Source organism: Trachinotus anak, unplaced genomic scaffold (assembly GCF_046630095.1).
Source record: "Trachinotus anak isolate AG129_WGS33_773 ecotype Australia unplaced genomic scaffold, CSIRO_AGI_Tana_v1 ptg000031l, whole genome shotgun sequence".
Classification (NCBI taxonomy): Eukaryota; Metazoa; Chordata; class Actinopteri; order Carangiformes; family Carangidae; genus Trachinotus; species Trachinotus anak.
The window spans coordinates 3,148,532-3,163,057 of record NW_027273882.1 but is presented as its reverse complement, the minus strand read 5'-3'; the positions used below and the strand labels follow the sequence as shown (position 1 = coordinate 3,163,057).

Sequence of the window (14,526 nt, the reverse complement as noted above, 5' to 3'; positions counted from 1 at the left end):
AGTCACTGTGGACCTGGCTGCAGTATCAGATGTAGAATTTGTGTCCCTTTGCAGAGAATATACTTAGCGTGAGTGCAATAAATTTACCAAAAACATCATGAGCGCCTATCAAGTCGATAGGTCAGTGGAGGCCACATTAGTCTTTAAGCTTATTGTAGTCTAATGTTGAGGGATTTCATCAACTGATCTCAACACTGACAGATCTGTATTTAGATTTCACATTCAACGGATTGATCTTCATTCTTGATGATTCATTATTAAAACAGTTACAAACGTATACATGTTTATTAATCATATTTATTAATCACCAAAAGTAACACAAAAAGAAAACAGAACCCCACCTACTAAAAAAAAAAACCTTCTGAGACAACAGTTTTTTCATGGAATCCTGAGTAAATACATTTTTACATTTCTTGTTTTCTGATGACTAAAGTACAAAGCTATTCTTAAAAGTGTGAAAGAGATTAAAGAAGCTGATTTACAATGAAGAAAATAAAGTAAAATATATTTACATATGTTCAGTTCTGCACAAAGCTACAATAACGTGAGATATACAACCTTCTGTTGTATATCCACAGATATATGCATGCATGCGTCTGCAAGCAAAACAAGATACTGGTTCTGTAAATTCAGTCTATGTTCACCATCTGGAGGTGACTCTGGAAACTGCACAGGACAAACTGCACAACCTGCACCACTGACCAATGAAAGACAACTGTATATGATATTTTTAATGGCAATCATGATCACTAAATATAAATTAAGCCAAATTTTCCATTTTGATAATATAGCTAAAGCAACTATATGCAATACCAGAACTATAGCTGAAAATTATGTGATTTGCTGTATTGTAGAAATTTAACTATTTGACTTTTCACATGTTATGTTGCACATGAAATTTCAAGTCTTTCGTTTTTCAACTATCTACATTGTACAACAGATTTTGGTTGTACAGCAAGTGGAATCAAAATTTGATATTGGACGTATTTTTGTTTCAGAGCAGTAGATTATCATGAATTTTTTTTACAATCTTCGTCAAGAGGTTCCTGGTCGGACTGAACGATGCCACGATATCTTCAATCTGTTTGATCCTGCAAATATAATAAAATATCAAATATTATTCTTTGTTGTTTTGTTCTGTCTGTCCCTTCAAGAAATGTAATGTAGCTTTAACATTATTATCAACAAAGTCTTTATGCTGGCACAACACATGGCTTTAAGTTAGTGTTAAAGTTGCATGCACTTCCACCTGGATGTTAAGAGAGTAAAAGTTCAGCAGTTTTAGTGAATTTATTAGTTCATATCTGAGTCTTACTCACCCAGAGCTTCCGATCATGTTTTTAAAGCTCTCTACTTGAAGGACACAGAGGTGGTTGATCAGACTGACAGAGAAGACCACCTCAAACTTAGAACATTTCTTGAGACTGCTGAAGACAATGTGCACTCTAGAAGAAGAAAACAGGATATTACACACTGATTGTGATAACATGAACATTTATGTGATTTTGAGCAAATGTTTAAAGTTATTAATGCCAGGTTTGGGCTTAAGCTTTGTCAAAATTGGCAAATAAGTTATCTTGGTGCTTTAAATCAAAATGCACCAGATGATATCACAGTTTCAAATCCTCATCCTTAACAAAGGCTAAATAAATTACAGTTATCTTAAAAAAAAAGTTGCACCTTTAAAAAGTGCTAAATATTGCAGGCAAGTCATCTTTCAAGAGGATAAAGTCTTACAGTGTGTCGACACAGCTGATGTCCAGGATGTCAAGCCTTAGACCTCCCCACATTTTCAGCAGACGCAGCTCCTCTCCCAGCAGACGACAGCGGCTCACCACCAGGCCAACGTCATGAAGCAGCTGCATACAACAGGAGACAGAAGTCGTCAGAGGAAAGATCCTCTAACTTAACTGTTCGATGTTACTTCCACCATGGCAAAAAGCACAAGAAAAGTGAAAATGATCAAATTTAAGTCATGAATTGTGGCCGTTAGTATCCTCAGTGTAAAATACAATATCTGTTGTGGGGCAACAAATTCACAACTTTAGCAAGACTGGCCATAAATAGAGCATTTTCATAGCGAGTGTATGTAAAATAACAAAAGACAACACTGGGTCTTAGTTGTGCTTACCTTTGGGACATGTCTACTTGTTGGGTACTTCTCCACCCACGAGGTTTCACTCTCAATGTACTGAGAGAGAAGTTTGTGAACAAGGCGGGCATGGCACTGCGACTTCTCATCTGGTCGAAATAAAAAAATGTTACAAAATTATTTCCACAAATGACCAGTTAAAGCTACGTCCTCCATACTTAAAGTGCTAGTGGAAATTAAATGTATCATCATCATGAAGGGGCAGGGCCACTAATTAACTACCAAAGATTTAATTAATATTAATAAGGCATGGAAGACAATCAGAAAGCAAACGACAACTTATGACATATTATATGTTGCATTGTTTTTTTTTCTCACCATCAAGTTGGAGATTGAAGGTGATGTGAGATATTTTCCTCTCAGACTGATTATCTGCATCTGTTCCTTCAAAAACAATAAAAAGAAAACAATACTTTTAAAACAAACATTTTTGTAAAAAAATATTTGCTTTGAATGAAAACACAAATAGTTTGGGTGGTAAGCAATAGTTTTAATGACAAACTGTGTCCTGATAAAAATGCTGATTATATTTTCTTTCTTTTTAAGCCTTCTTTTTTTGGATGAACATGAATTTAAAATGTTAAATTACATTAAATCAATATTAATGCTCTCCACTATGTAGCATTATCTGCTGTTAAAAAACAATTTGGGGCTCATTCACTCTCTAAAATAAAAATAAAAAATCTCACCTTTGTATTTTTCATACACCAACTTTAGATGCATGGTGTCATGGAGGAATGTGTAGACTGTGCAGTTGTCCTTCTTTTCTCCAAGCTTCCACTCATTCACCCTGAGGTAAGAAATGTACACAAGGTATTAACTTGACTATATTTGTGTACAAACACCTAAAGTAAAGCTGATAAAAAGAATTTAGTGAAATAAACTAAGGGTCTCATTAATGACCAAGTGAGGAGAGTAAAAAAAAACCAAAAAAAAAACCAAAACAAAACAAAACATATTTTGAAAGCAAGGCATGTCCCTAAACATATGAAAATAATGAAACCTACACATGCAGCATGGTGACATGGCTCTCGAGGTTCCTTGTTTCAGCTTTCAGCCTCTTGAGTTTATTTAAATTATGGCTCTTCTGCAACCCCAGTTCAGACATTTGTCTGTGGCAAGAACAAAGAGAAGAATAAGACACAATTTACATTCCTGTCCAACTTCACATGAAAAAGATCCTTATCAATATTCTCAACTCACCTTTCATTATGATCCAAAGCTTCAGTGACCGTCTTCATTTCTGTTGAAAAAACCAAACAAACATACAAAACAAAAAACCCTCAACGACCGGTTCAAGTTTGCAAAAAAATAAAACAAATAATAGAAATGACAATAATCAGCCCAAGTTACCTTCCTGGTGTGATTTCAGACTTGGTTTGTCGTCAAAGCCTTTTTCTTCAACTGCAGCAAGTTCTAAATGGAGGACAAAACAGATGAGGTGTTACAGCTGTTTCACCTACTGCTCCGTCTCTTTATTTGTGAAACTGTATTCTCTTACAGTAGTAAGAGAATACAGGTATAAGAGAATATACCTCAGAAAATAAAATAAAATAATTAAACAAGTAAATTTACTGTAGGAAAATCCCTCTCTGGTTATGGGCTGAAACAGATAAGGAAGCATGATAAACCTTTCCCACAGTGGTCATACCTGTTTCTAATTCACAAATACAATCATCCAGACTTTTTATCATTTCATCTGCTTCGTTAATTGTTCCTCTCAACTTTTGTTGCTCCTCCTGAAAAGAAGAAAAACTACAATTAACTTCCATTTACAAAAATCTCCCCATGTTGTAATTCTGCATTTGTGTGACAACTCTTACCAGATTAGCCTGCACAAGATTCGCGTACAGGACCTCCTTCATTTCATGTGACTGAGCTTTGCTCATCTTTCTGAAGATGTTATTTCTCTCTTTTAGTTTTGCACCAAAAGATTTGAGCTGTGGATTCAAAGAAATAGTGAGGGTTAGATATAAGATAATACCATTTCTATTGCTACATCTACACACAGCACACAAAAAAATGGCAGTTAAAGTGCCATCCATCAATACCTCTTTCTCTGAGGAGTTTCTCATCTCCTTCCACAAAGGTCTATTAACAATCTTCAGAGGTTGGTCTAGGTCCCGCATTCGCACCTTCAACCTGTGGACAAAGCAGACCTGTGTTACAGCTTCAGTTGTTACTTTATTCTGTGATTTCTGGCACTCTGCTAAAAAAGTGATGCTTTTGGGATTACAAAACTGTGAATAAGGAATTCCCTGATAAATTATGGCAATCCCCTACTAAGAGTTTTCTAAACGGCATTCATATTTGTACAATCTGAAGCGTACATACCCCTCCACCTTTTCTGTGAGGTTCAAGACATTTGTCTCATACACCATCTGTTTAGGACGGCTGATGTGCCTGTCTTTCAGTAAATCCATTGGTGTGTGATCTGTGTCTGACAAAAGCTGCAAAAACAAAGTAAAACGTCACATCACTACATTCAACTGTTTTTAAAATAAAAATAATCTTGTGAAATGAATAAAGATGAACCTACTCTGCCAGGAAGCACACTTTGCCGAGGATTATGGATGACAAAGTCTATGTTGAAGAGTTTAAAGAACTCTAACACTGTAATGGTGCCATCATCCAATCTCTGTAATCAAAACATTGAGTTAAATAACCAGCCTTAAGGAGTTAAAATTTCACTGAATATTTTTGTAAAATATGCCAGCAACATACCTTTTGTACATCACTTGCATAATCTTCAAGCTGAGATTCAAACAGGCTTTGTTTCAAAGCTGAAAACCAAGGAAATAAACTTCACAAACAGTACAAATAATTGTATCAAAAAAAGAAACAAACAAAAAAAAACCCATAAATATACCAACAAAAAAAGAAAGAATAAGAACTTACTTGACTCAAACGCAGCTTCACATCTGATGCTGGTTGTGTGACTACTGCTGGAGCAATCAGTAGTGTACGTAGTCATGTTTGGAGCTGTGCTGATGTTCCCATCCACAAAATGAGACTGTAATTCCTTTCAAAACAAATATACAAACAAAAAAAAAAAAAAATGCAACAACACAGGAGAAGAATGTGAATAAAATGAATAAAAAAACTATACAATAGAAATTGTAATGTAACTTACATTAATTCTCAAATAACAGATAATAAAAGCCAAACCTTAAATATTAAATATGCTACCACAACCACATCTACGTGCCTACTTGACCACCATCGGTTACTGTTTATTAAACCCAAGACTTCATTCAGATGTTTCAAATTAAAAGAAGACAAGGAACGAGCTTGATTATGCCTTTTGGATCACTGAAAGGCTTTAAATATGACACGTTAGTGTGTTTCACTGACAGAAAGTTTTGCTTGAGAAATGGCAAAAAGGAAATAACTGTAAATAATCAGTGAATACAAACAGTGGCAGAAATAATGTGACTGTGAAATGTACATCAAACTGAATTTATCAATTCAACAAAAATGAGGTTTTGACTTTGCATTAATAGCAAATAAAAACAGGTAAATATATAAGTAAAACTAGGCCAATTAGAAATGAAGGTATTTGTTTTCCAAATTAATTTTCTGTGCAGTTAATAAAAAGTTAAGTAAATATACAAGAAAATTAAACAGAAGCTACATAAAGGCACCAGTCATTATTTGAGAATTAACAACGCACTAATTTGACTTACCATTTCAATGACATCAGTGGCCTTCTCAGTGGATGCTTTCATTCTCTTCTCATTCTCCATATTAATTTCGTCTTTTGGCAAAGGTCTCTTTTTTCCATGGACATCACTAATAAAGTCTTCTTCAAACACATCTTCCTCTAAAAGCTCATCGACGTTGAACTCCTGGGAATGACTCATTTTTTCAGTGACTTTCTGGGGACTCCTTGCGTCCAGTGTTTCTGACACATCTTCATAGCTTTCAAGCTCTTCATCATAAATATCACTCACATCATTGTCAGAGTTACTCATTTGATTAGTAATATTGATAGTTATTGTCTTTGTATGCTCTCCCACAGAATTCACCTTCTTTGGATCATCTGGTTTGCTTCTCCGGGGGAGTTTCGGCTTAAAGCCTCCCACTGAGAGTCTGGACATAAGCTGTTTAGTCTTCAAGTTGAAAGGAGTAGCAGTAGTTGGGGCTTCTTCAGCTTGCTCAGGACACTGAGCCTGTGTATTATCTTGACTATTTACCAAATCCATTTCAAGTTCAGGCTCCTGGACAGGCGGGGATTTTATTTCATCGTTTGAGGTTTTGTCCAAGTCGTGGTCCAACTGAGCCAAAGGTGCTGTGCAGCTTTCCACAGCCATAGTATCAGGAGCAGTATTTATCATGTGGCTCAAACGCCTCACTTTTGACTGGAGATCAGCTAAACTCATTCGCCTAGACTTCCGTGAATGTAACATATCAACATCTTGGTCATTAGCACTGGGAGAACCTTCCATCTTCTGCGATATCGAAGAAGTATAATTTCTTGGTTTGGGTTCTTTCCTGGTCGCAATTTCATTTGAGTCAGAAGAATCTGGACAGTTTGTGTTTTCCACACCGTTAGGGTTGGATGAACCCAGTGCTTCATTGCTCCGTTGTGAAGTTGCCTCTGTTTGCTTCAAATGGTCAGAATTGGGATATGACTCTTGAGGGAGTTCTTCTGTGCAAGTTTGTCCCAAAATGTGGCCTGTTTGAGCTTCAGTCATATCCATGCTCACATTGTTTTCTGGACAGTCTGTCATGGCCTCATATTGGGGCTTCTCCACGGTAGCTGGAACAAAACCTGGAGCCACATTTTCAGCATCCATATCAGGGTTCTGCGTTTGAAGCTGGCCAAGGCAGCCATCTGTATCAACACCTTCCGAAGAGGATGGTGCAGCAGGAGTAGCTGCTTTGGTAATCACGGGATTAGTCCAGGGGCCACTCATCTTAGCCAGAGAGTTTTTAAATCCTGGATCCAGACTGTGTGCTGATGAGGATCTGTTTTTTTCTCTCTTCTTCACTGTTAAAGGTAAATCTGTGTTTCCGCGGGTGGATAAGATGTTTGATTCTTGGCATTGAAGAACTGAATCTGATACTGAGTTGCTGTCGATATTTACAGTGAGGCACTGGGTCATATCCATAGCTGCATCATTTGAATTGAACCTGGCTGTTTTCTCACCACAAGTAGGTAAAAAGTCCAAATTTTGGTGTGACTCTGGTCCCAGATGACTTGCAATGTTGACAGTGTGACTGCGCGTCACATCCATAGCTGCATCATTCGCAGTGAACCTCACTGTTTTCTCTCCAGATGTAGGTAGAGGGTCAACATTTTGGTGTGATGGCAATTCAAAGTCAGTGGCAATGTTGACAGTGTGGCTGCGTGTCACATCCATAGCTGCATCAATCGCAGTGAACCTCACCGTTTTTTCTCCAGAAATAGGTAAAAATTCCATATTTTGGTGTGATTGCAGTCCCAAGTGACTTGTAATGTTTACAGTGTGACTTCGTGTCACATCCATGGCCGCGTCACTTGCAGTGAACCTCACCGTTTTCTCTCCACAACTAGGTAGCTGGTCAAGATTTTGGTGTGATGGCAGTTGGAACTCAGAGGCAATGTTTACAGTATGGCTTTTTGTCACATCCATACAGGCATTATCTGCAGTGAACCTCACCGTCTTCTCTCCACATGCAGGTAAAAAGTCCAAATTTAGGTGGGACTGTGGTTTGAAATGAGTGGCAATGTTGACCGTGTGACTTTGTGTCACATCCATAGCTGCATCATCTGCAGAGAACCTCACAGTTTTCTCTCTGCAGTCATCTTCAGCATCAAACTTGACCTGAGGGAGACAGTCAGCGTTATTATTTAATTACTATAATATTTTTACTACTCCAGTGCCACAATCCATTACAAAAAAAAAAAACTTGGAAGATTTAAAGCTGGTTTAACATATTTTTGGGAGCAGCAGAACAAGCTGAGAAGACAACACAGACATTGTCATCTTATAAAATTGTTAAGATAAACGTGTTGGCCAACAAACGTATATATGCACATTCAATAAACATGTCAACATAAGCATTCATTTGGAGTCAGGTTTCTTTACCCACGGTGGATAAATAAATACCAGCAACTATCAGAATGTTCAAGCTTACCTGCATCTTTGTCTTTAAAGAAGTCTTCAGTGACTTCTCCATACCTAAATGTGGACATGACATCAAAGTGAATTGAAATCTCTCGTGGTTCATTTATTACAATCCCTGCTGACTTTTATATAAAAGTAAAAAATTACATGAAACAAAACATCATGCCTTAATACATTATTTTTTTACTTTAAAATCTATATTATAATTCACATTCTCAAAATATGTTATTTAGTTCAAATTTTACATTTTTGATTCATATTCTTATTCTCAAAAGTCAAATTTTGGATTGGTTATAATTCTGCAGTTTTTTGTCTACAGTCCATCTAATTCAAAACAATCTGGAAGATTTGTTTGTTCCATACCTTTACAATTAGATGATCTGGGTACTTCAGTGCTCTGCAATTGTGAAGTCATCTCCATTTTCTTCAAATTGCCATACACATCTTGTGTGGGAAAAAGACACTGCAGAGGATCATTTGTATCTGTGATTCCTAAAATCTTGCCTGTTTGGGCCTCAGTCATATCCATGCTTACGTCATCTTCGGGACAGACTGTACCCACATTGGATGAGTCTCCAATGTTAGAGGATGATGCAGCTGTCGGTGTCATTCTTGCAAACACAGGATCAATGCTAAGGTCACTTGGTTTTGAGAGACTTGTAAGAAAGGTATTAAATCCTCGTTCTAAATTGTGTGCTGATGAAGATCCGTCTCTGGATGGACCATATTTCTCACTTTCTTGTTTCTTCACAGGGCAAACTGAATCTGACACTAGGTTACTGTCTATATTAACAGTGAGGCACTTGGTCATATCCATAGCTGCATCATTTGCATTGAACCTCACAGTTTTCTCTCTGCAAAAAGGTGAAAAGCCCAGGTTTTGGTGCGACTGCAATTTGAAACCAGTGGCAATGTTGACTGTGTGACTTCGTGTCACATCCATACAGGCATCATCTGCAGAAAACCTCACTGTTTTCTCTCTGTAGTCATCTTCAGTGTCAAACTTGTCCTGGTGATGAAAAAAAATGACTTTAAGCGATTTAAAACTTCATTCATCATTATCACTTCAAAGGCACACTAAAAACAAAGTATGTTACCTTTTTGATACTGCTTAACTCGAGAAATCTGTTTATTTCAGGATCTATGTATCAATACTGTGTGTAACAACACACTACAACCCAAATACAGCGATAAGAATTTAGCTTCAATTGCAAGTATTCAGTGCAAGTAAGCTGTGTAATAATTCATTCTGCAATCTTGCATAAATAATTGAAGTAAGTGAATAGTTAAGCCCACCTGATGTCTTTGCACCTTTGGTTTTAAAGATGGCCTCAGTGAGCTTTCCAAACCTAATGTGGAAATAGGGAGTTAAAAAATAATTAATAAATTAATAAAAAAATATATTATGGCACTTCAGAAGTCTGATCTTTGTCCTGAAGATGTTATAAAATACAGGTTCAAAAAGCCATAGATCATAATTTACATTACCGACATAACCATCATGTTTAGAGCAAATGTCACAGTTTTGGTCTGTGATCTCAATATAAACCAGCAGCTTTATGGTTTCCATACCTGTATAGTCAGATGATCCCAGTGCTTCACTGCTCCTCTGTCCTGACGTCATCTCTTCTTTCTTCAGACTTCCACTGTCGGGGTACATGTCTTGTGTGGGTAGAAGAAACTGAAAAGGATCATCTGAAGCGGTGATTCCTATAATGCGGCCCGTTTGAGCTTCAGTCATATCCATGCTCACGTCACTTTCAGGACAGACTGCACCTCCAACAGATTCTCCGACAGTCTGGCTTGTATGTAGCGACCAATTATCTTTAACTACGTCAGCCATTGATGTTTTAAGCTGGGACAGGGAGCTGTTTGTGTTGATGGACGCTGCAGTAGGTGGCACCATTCTTTCAATGAAAGGATTAACACTGGGGTCACTTGGTTTAGACAGACTTGGAAGGAAGTTCTTAGATCCAGTATCCAAACCATCTGCTGACATTTTCTGAGGAGCCAATGGACCATGGGCAATGTTAACTGTGTGACTCTGAGTCATGTCCATAAACTCATCGTCCGCAGTGAACATTATGGTTTTCTCTTTGCATTCATCTCTTGCATCAAAGTTGACCTGATGAAGAAAAGGCACTTTGTTACCACATACTCAACCACACTCAATTTTCCAAACCTGAGCATATGATTTGACACACATGTTGATCTTTTTATATATGGTCAGTTTCAGTGGATGTCAGTGAAGTATGAAGGATTATCTTCAGACAGCAAAATCAACTAATTATGAATCTCACCTTGTGTCTTGGATGAGAAACATGTAAAGAAGGACTCTTCAAGGATGTCATATCTAAAAATAGAAATTTCAATGTAACAGGATTAGAGCTGCAACAACACGACATTTATCTACATTATATTGGGCTTTTGAAAATTATAAGAGACGGTTTCCACTATTTTCTAATATTTTATTAATATTAAACCAATTAGTCAGTTAATCAATAAGAAAAAACCTGCAGATTAATCAATGATGAAAATAATCATTAGTTGCAGCTCTGAACAAGATGCTAATTTAATTAACTTTAATAAACACAGAAATGTTAATTTTACAACATACCACTAATCCATCCACTCCCTTCTTCAGTGATCACCTTTCGGACCCTTTAAACAAGAAAACAAAAAAAAAAAAACTGTCACTTTTTCACATTAAAACTTTGAACTTTGGTCTGGTCAGAATTTAAATCAAAGATACCTACATTTTTATTTAATTGATAAACCAAGTGAGAGTGTCAGTTAACATACCTATTCTCAGTTGTTGCTACTGCTGCGAAAAAAAGTTTGGACAAACATTAAAAACAGAGCTCTTAAGATAATATATATTAGAGATAGAAAAGCTGGACATTTATACCAGCCAAAAAGAAAAAAAAGTTCTGAAATTCGGGCTTTCTGATGCAGTATCAAGACAAGGCAAGATGTTTTTAGCCCATTACTCAGTAATTTAATTGACAGAAACTTCAGTACCTTTGGGTTCAGAATATCCCAGCTTTTTACTGCTCTGCTGCTGTTGGGTCTTCATCACCTCTGTTGTTTGTGATACTTTTTTGTCAGAGTGGGCGTACATGTCTTGTGTGGGGAAAAGACACTGAAAAGGATCATCAGCATCGGTGAATCCCAGAATGCGGCCAGTCTGAGCTTCAGTCATATCCATGCTAACATCCACTTCTGGACAGAGTGCACTTCCATAAGATGATTCCCCAGTCTTCCTCGATGTATTTAGAGACTTCTTCATCATAGCTGAAACTGAGGTTGGCATCTGATTCTCTTTGTCCACATCAGCCTTTTGTGTTTTACTATGGGCAAGAGAGCTGTTTATCTCAGCAGTGGCTAAAGAGGAGGGACCACTAGGTTTAGAGAGACTTGCAAGGAAGTTTTCAAATCCTGGATCCAAACTAGGTACTGATGAGGACATGTTTCTCTTCTCAACACTTAAATCCATGTTTCTGCCAGTGGGTAGTGATACTGACACATTTGTCATGTTTAAAGTACGACTTAGGGTCATATCCATGGATGCATCATCAGCAGTAAACATCACTGTTTTTTCTCCACCAGTGGGTAAAATGTCATAGTTTTGGAGGGAAATATCTGCAATACCTGCATCACTGGCAATGTTTATAGTGTGACTGTGGGTCATGTCCATGAACGCATCATCTGTGGAAAACATCACCGTTTTCTCACCAAGGTCTTCTGCAGTACCAAAGCAGACCTGGTAAAGTTAAGTTAATTTGTGTTAATGAATGGTCATTAAATATAAACATTTTCCATGAAAAACCATTATAATGATATAATAAATATGACTATAACAAAGCAATTAACCATTTACTGGCTGAAAGCATCATTATAGAGTGACTTCAAGCTCACCTTATCCTGCTGTTGAGAAGCATGTAGAGGAGCATTCAAAAGCGTTGCCATTCCTAAACGTGGAGACTTGAATTCAATAATAGCAAGTAACAAATTATCTAAGCATTTACTTACTGTTTTAAGTAAAGAACAAAAAGAAAAAACTAACAAAAAAAAGAATATCCCTACCCATGATCTGTTGAGTCCCATCTTCAGTGACCACCACCTGGACCCTTATGTTATAAATATACATTAATGTTGTTAGGACAAATTTCAACTTATCATCTGAAATACAGCTGAACAGAGCTTGAAAGGATCAAGTCACCTTACCTATTCTGTGAGGCTGCCGCTGCTGTGGAATAACAGGACAAATATTACAAAGGTACTTAAATTTAAAAAAATAAATAAATAAATAAAATGTGTTTATAAATATTACATTACATACTTGCTGTCATTAACTCTTGTAAAGGACTTCGGGCAGGAGAGGCATTTTTCACATCCCTGTAAAGACAAAGTATTGATTAGGATGAAATACTAGTTTATTTGTATATGAAGAATGAAATGAATTTGGTTCAACAGGTTTCTTACTTTGAAAACAGAAGAACATCATTGGCAGGGGCAAAACTGACTCTTCTTGAATTCCTTTTTTCCACAGGTTTGGCACATTCCACCTTAATTAAAGTAAAGAGAAGAAGAGAAGAGAAGAAGATTTAATATGCTAAAAGATACTTAAATACATATATTATGGTTGGTCATCAGGTAGAAATCTCAAATCAAGCAATCCATTTACCACATTTTCCTGTTGCTCTGGGTCAGGGAATCTGGCTGATTTCCGTGGTGCTTTTAAAATCTGTGGGAAAGAATCATTGCATATGGTTCAGATTTATTTACAGCCAAAGTATAAATATTTGAAAAATGCTTATCTGTTTTTTTTGAGCACTGACAGAGGAAATGCGCCGCTTGGAGAATCCAGTGCCTTCACTGTAACACAAAACATGGAACACAGTTAGCTCTAGTGCACATGCATTTTAAGTGAATCCAGTCATATTACAATGTTAATGCAATGGCCTTGAGGTAATGTGTAGACAGTACACATAACTTCTTTCTGTCAGCAACATAATTTTTACTCACTCATTCTTTGCAGGTTCCTGGGGCTCCATCTTCAACTGTGAACATATGAAAACAAGGTTTTATTCCACTAAATCGGAACATCAGTCACATATGATTAAATTTACACTTATCAGACATGGCCTCTTTCGTGACATACAGTCCTGTGCTTATGTTTTAGGCACTTTAGATGTTTAGATTATTATCCATCATTCAATACCATCAGGAAAGCATCTGATCAGTACCCTAATCATTCCGCAGTGAGCCCAAACAAAAGGCCAGAGTTATAGAGAACTATCTTCAGAGACAACAATAACAACATAAACAACATTGCCAAGTCAGTCTTGGATCACTGAGAGATCATACATCCACAATGAACTGTGGCAAGTTCCTCAAGATGATTGGAACAGCCTACCTACCAAGAACCCTGAAAAACTGTGTGCAAGTGTACAGAGGGGAATTTAAGCTGTTTTAAAGTTGCACAGTCCTCTATATGCAAGACTTGACTGAACTTCCATTGGCAAATTAATGACAAAAATCATGTTTTTTAGTGAGTCATTTAACAATAACTGGCAAGTTTGGTTAGTGCGGAAAAGAAAATTCCCTCTATGGCACGATGATATTACCTAGTGTGTTTATCAGTTTTATGATTGTGCCTCAATTATGGGACTGACATGCCTCTCACTAATGTTGCAACTTTTAACTTTATCATCAGGATTATCAATCTGTAAGGAAACGTGTTTGCACAATAGATGCTGGGATCAGAGCTGAAATGGTCCGTGCCCAATAAGTGGGCGAGACATATGGATTTCCCCCTTGTCAACAAACGCCAACTATCCCACCACAAAACTCACTTTCCTAAAATCGGTAACGAGTTCTTCGTTCAATAGAGAAAACAATCTAAACATCTCTATCAAGAATAAAACTCTGATTTAAAGTGCGCTTATTTAGTTAACGCTAACGTTCGTGTTAGCTTACCATTCACAACATGAACAAGAAAACAACGGAACACCAAAGGATCATTACAGGACATACCTTGTAGTTGTTACGAGGTAATCCCTCGAGTTTTACAAGGGATACGGCTCTGGTAATACTTGTTAACTAATTTAAAATACTTTTCATGCCGCTTATTTTTAGCTGGGTCGGTGTGCGAGCCTGAACACTGGAGCTAACGTCAACGAGCGTCGATGCTAACGTCCAGAGTTTTGAATTTAGCCGCCTCCACGCATGCGCAGTGCAGTGTAACCCTTGGATGCC

General features: G+C 37.1%; 1 protein-coding gene across 3 annotated transcripts; it reads right to left on the bottom strand.

The window, feature by feature from the left end:
• Positions 1 to 279: 279 nt before the first annotated feature.
• knl1 (kinetochore scaffold 1) lies at positions 280 to 14,462 on the bottom strand. Of its 3 annotated transcripts, none has more exons than XM_071467871.1 (34): positions 14,305 to 14,462; positions 13,294 to 13,328; positions 13,107 to 13,143; positions 12,953 to 13,012; positions 12,751 to 12,833; positions 12,608 to 12,663; positions 12,493 to 12,514; positions 12,352 to 12,395; positions 12,184 to 12,236; positions 11,287 to 12,028; positions 11,068 to 11,089; positions 10,883 to 10,926; positions 10,566 to 10,618; positions 9,838 to 10,390; positions 9,562 to 9,614; positions 8,629 to 9,274; positions 8,276 to 8,319; positions 5,839 to 7,962; positions 5,051 to 5,174; positions 4,877 to 4,935; positions 4,692 to 4,790; positions 4,487 to 4,602; positions 4,204 to 4,294; positions 3,976 to 4,092; positions 3,804 to 3,891; positions 3,506 to 3,568; positions 3,356 to 3,395; positions 3,160 to 3,264; positions 2,842 to 2,942; positions 2,471 to 2,536; positions 2,132 to 2,241; positions 1,738 to 1,859; positions 1,320 to 1,445; positions 280 to 1,091 (listed from the first exon to the last, which is right to left on the bottom strand). In XM_071467871.1, exons 2-34 carry the CDS (start codon positions 13,320 to 13,322, stop codon positions 995 to 997), a joined length of 6,189 nt encoding a protein of 2,062 aa, XP_071323972.1. In that variant the 5' UTR covers positions 13,323 to 13,328; positions 14,305 to 14,462; the 3' UTR covers positions 280 to 994. The 3 variants fall into 3 exon arrangements, with proteins under 3 accessions (XP_071323972.1, XP_071323974.1, XP_071323973.1); XM_071467873.1 differs by having other exon boundaries at positions 2,471 to 2,530; XM_071467872.1 differs by having other exon boundaries at positions 11,068 to 11,086.
• Between the last annotated feature and the right edge of the window lie 64 nt (positions 14,463 to 14,526).